The 1,887-nt window shown below is 35.5% G+C and overlaps 1 protein-coding gene across 1 annotated transcript; it reads right to left on the bottom strand.

Moving 5' to 3' along the window:
- Positions 1 to 1,106: 1,106 nt before the first annotated feature.
- On the bottom strand, positions 1,107 to 1,664 carry LOC132177875 (protein FAR-RED IMPAIRED RESPONSE 1-like). Its single transcript, XM_059590352.1, has one exon. It carries the CDS (start codon positions 1,662 to 1,664, stop codon positions 1,107 to 1,109), a length of 558 nt encoding a protein of 185 aa, XP_059446335.1.
- Positions 1,665 to 1,887: the final 223 nt, after the last annotated feature.

The raw sequence follows: 1,887 nt of genomic DNA, 5'->3' as shown, positions 1-1,887 counted from the left end.
TTTGCTCATTCCTTAGTCCACTTAATTTCTTATAACACTCCAAAACATGATTTTTCACTATTGTGTAATTGTCCACGGTTGTTGCTCCAATTGATGCTAACTCAAACATATCTTTGCATAGGTTGGAATAACATTCTGTAGTAGGGTTGCCAGTTAAGGGATCATAATTACTTTTGATAAATTGATGTTTTCGCTTCAAGTCCTTCCTCCATCAGTTGAGAATGTGTTTTTTGGCAATACTATAACATCAAGTGTGGTCAATATACATATGGCATGTCTACACAAAATTCCTTGATTCAAAATAGCAACAACTGTAGTTCACTTCAAATGAAGCTTCATTATAGTAAACATTATAGTATACTTTTTTCGTGTAGGAATCATTGATTTCTACCCGTTCAGTCACTTGATAAGTACTAATTTCACGTTCACTTTTTAGAAGCGAGCCAGTACAATACAACACCTCCCTAATCTCCTCTTGCAATTCTTTGAAATTTGCATGGGTGTAAAGTCGTTGAAACTGCTTCTCAAAAGAAAATCTACTTACACATGAAATCGTGACATTAAAAGAATTGAAATCAGCAACACTCTCATTCTCAACTTTTTAACGCAAAGCGTTATCGTACTGATCCACAAATTCCATCAATGTGGTCGAAGAATGCACATAACCATCAAAAAATGCATTCATACTTTCACTACGTTGTGTGGTAGTCATGCCGACCTATAATACACCTTTCAAATATGTCAGGACCTAAAATGTATGCTCACTATATAAGGTACGTAGCCACGCATTATCCTCCAACTTATAACACTCCAGTAGACTTTGCCAACTTGCATCAAACTCATCACATGTCTGAGAATGATACACATAACTTATTAGGGCACTCTTAATGCCATGGTACTGTGAATGTGATCCAAATTTATCAAGAATTTTTTTTCAATATGCCCCATAAACAAAGTCAATGTCGGGCATTTGGGAAAACTATATTGATTGCACTTTTCATAGCCCTATCTTGATCTGTTATAATTGTCTTTAGCGATCGGTCGTTCATGCATTTCAACTAAGTCTCAAACAACCATAAAAATGTCTCTGTATTCTCACTTGATATTCATGTTACCCTAAAGAGTATTGATTGCCCATGATGATTTACTTTCACAAAAAGAGCAAATGACATTTCGTACATATTAGTCAAATAAGTTGTGTCAAATGTAATGACATCCCCAAAATCTTCATACGATGCCCTAATTTGTGCATCAGCCCAAAACACATTTCTCAACCTATACTCATCATCCAAATCCATCTCAAAGTAGAAACCATCGTTTAATTCTTGCATTTTGCTGAAATAGCCATGAAGTGCTTCAGCACCTCCTATGCCTAGGCGTAGATGTCTTGACTTGGCAATAAAATTATGACAATCTTTTTCTCCATATACAAGATTCTCATACCCCCTCGCTTCAATAGCTAGTGAGTTATAATTCTTATTTATTCTTATTCTGGCTTTATCATTTATCTCAAGCTTACTCTTCGCAACAAGATCCAAATTCTTATTGCATCTAAAAAGTCTCACTTGACGTGGGCTTAAATGATGATTATGCTCAACACGTGCACTAGTTACACACCATTTTGTATTAACTAACTTCGCATTAAAACTGGCCTTGCACCCCATTCTGGTTGTTTGACTAGGGTCACAAAAACTATTACATGAGCTAGGTTTTTTGCTACCTTGACGAGCACATCCTAGACTAAGGTAATGTGCATACCATTTTTCATCCTTTTTAATCTTCGTTTGTACCACCTCAAAACCCTCTTTCTTCGCATAACTACTATAGTAAATATTAAGTTCGTTTATGGATCTAAATGCCATTCCTTTTTTAGGTTTCTCAACATTT

This window comes from Corylus avellana, chromosome ca4, assembly GCF_901000735.1.
Source record: "Corylus avellana chromosome ca4, CavTom2PMs-1.0".
Classification (NCBI taxonomy): domain Eukaryota; kingdom Viridiplantae; phylum Streptophyta; class Magnoliopsida; order Fagales; family Betulaceae; genus Corylus; species Corylus avellana.
This window is presented reverse-complemented; position numbering and strand designations above follow the sequence as displayed.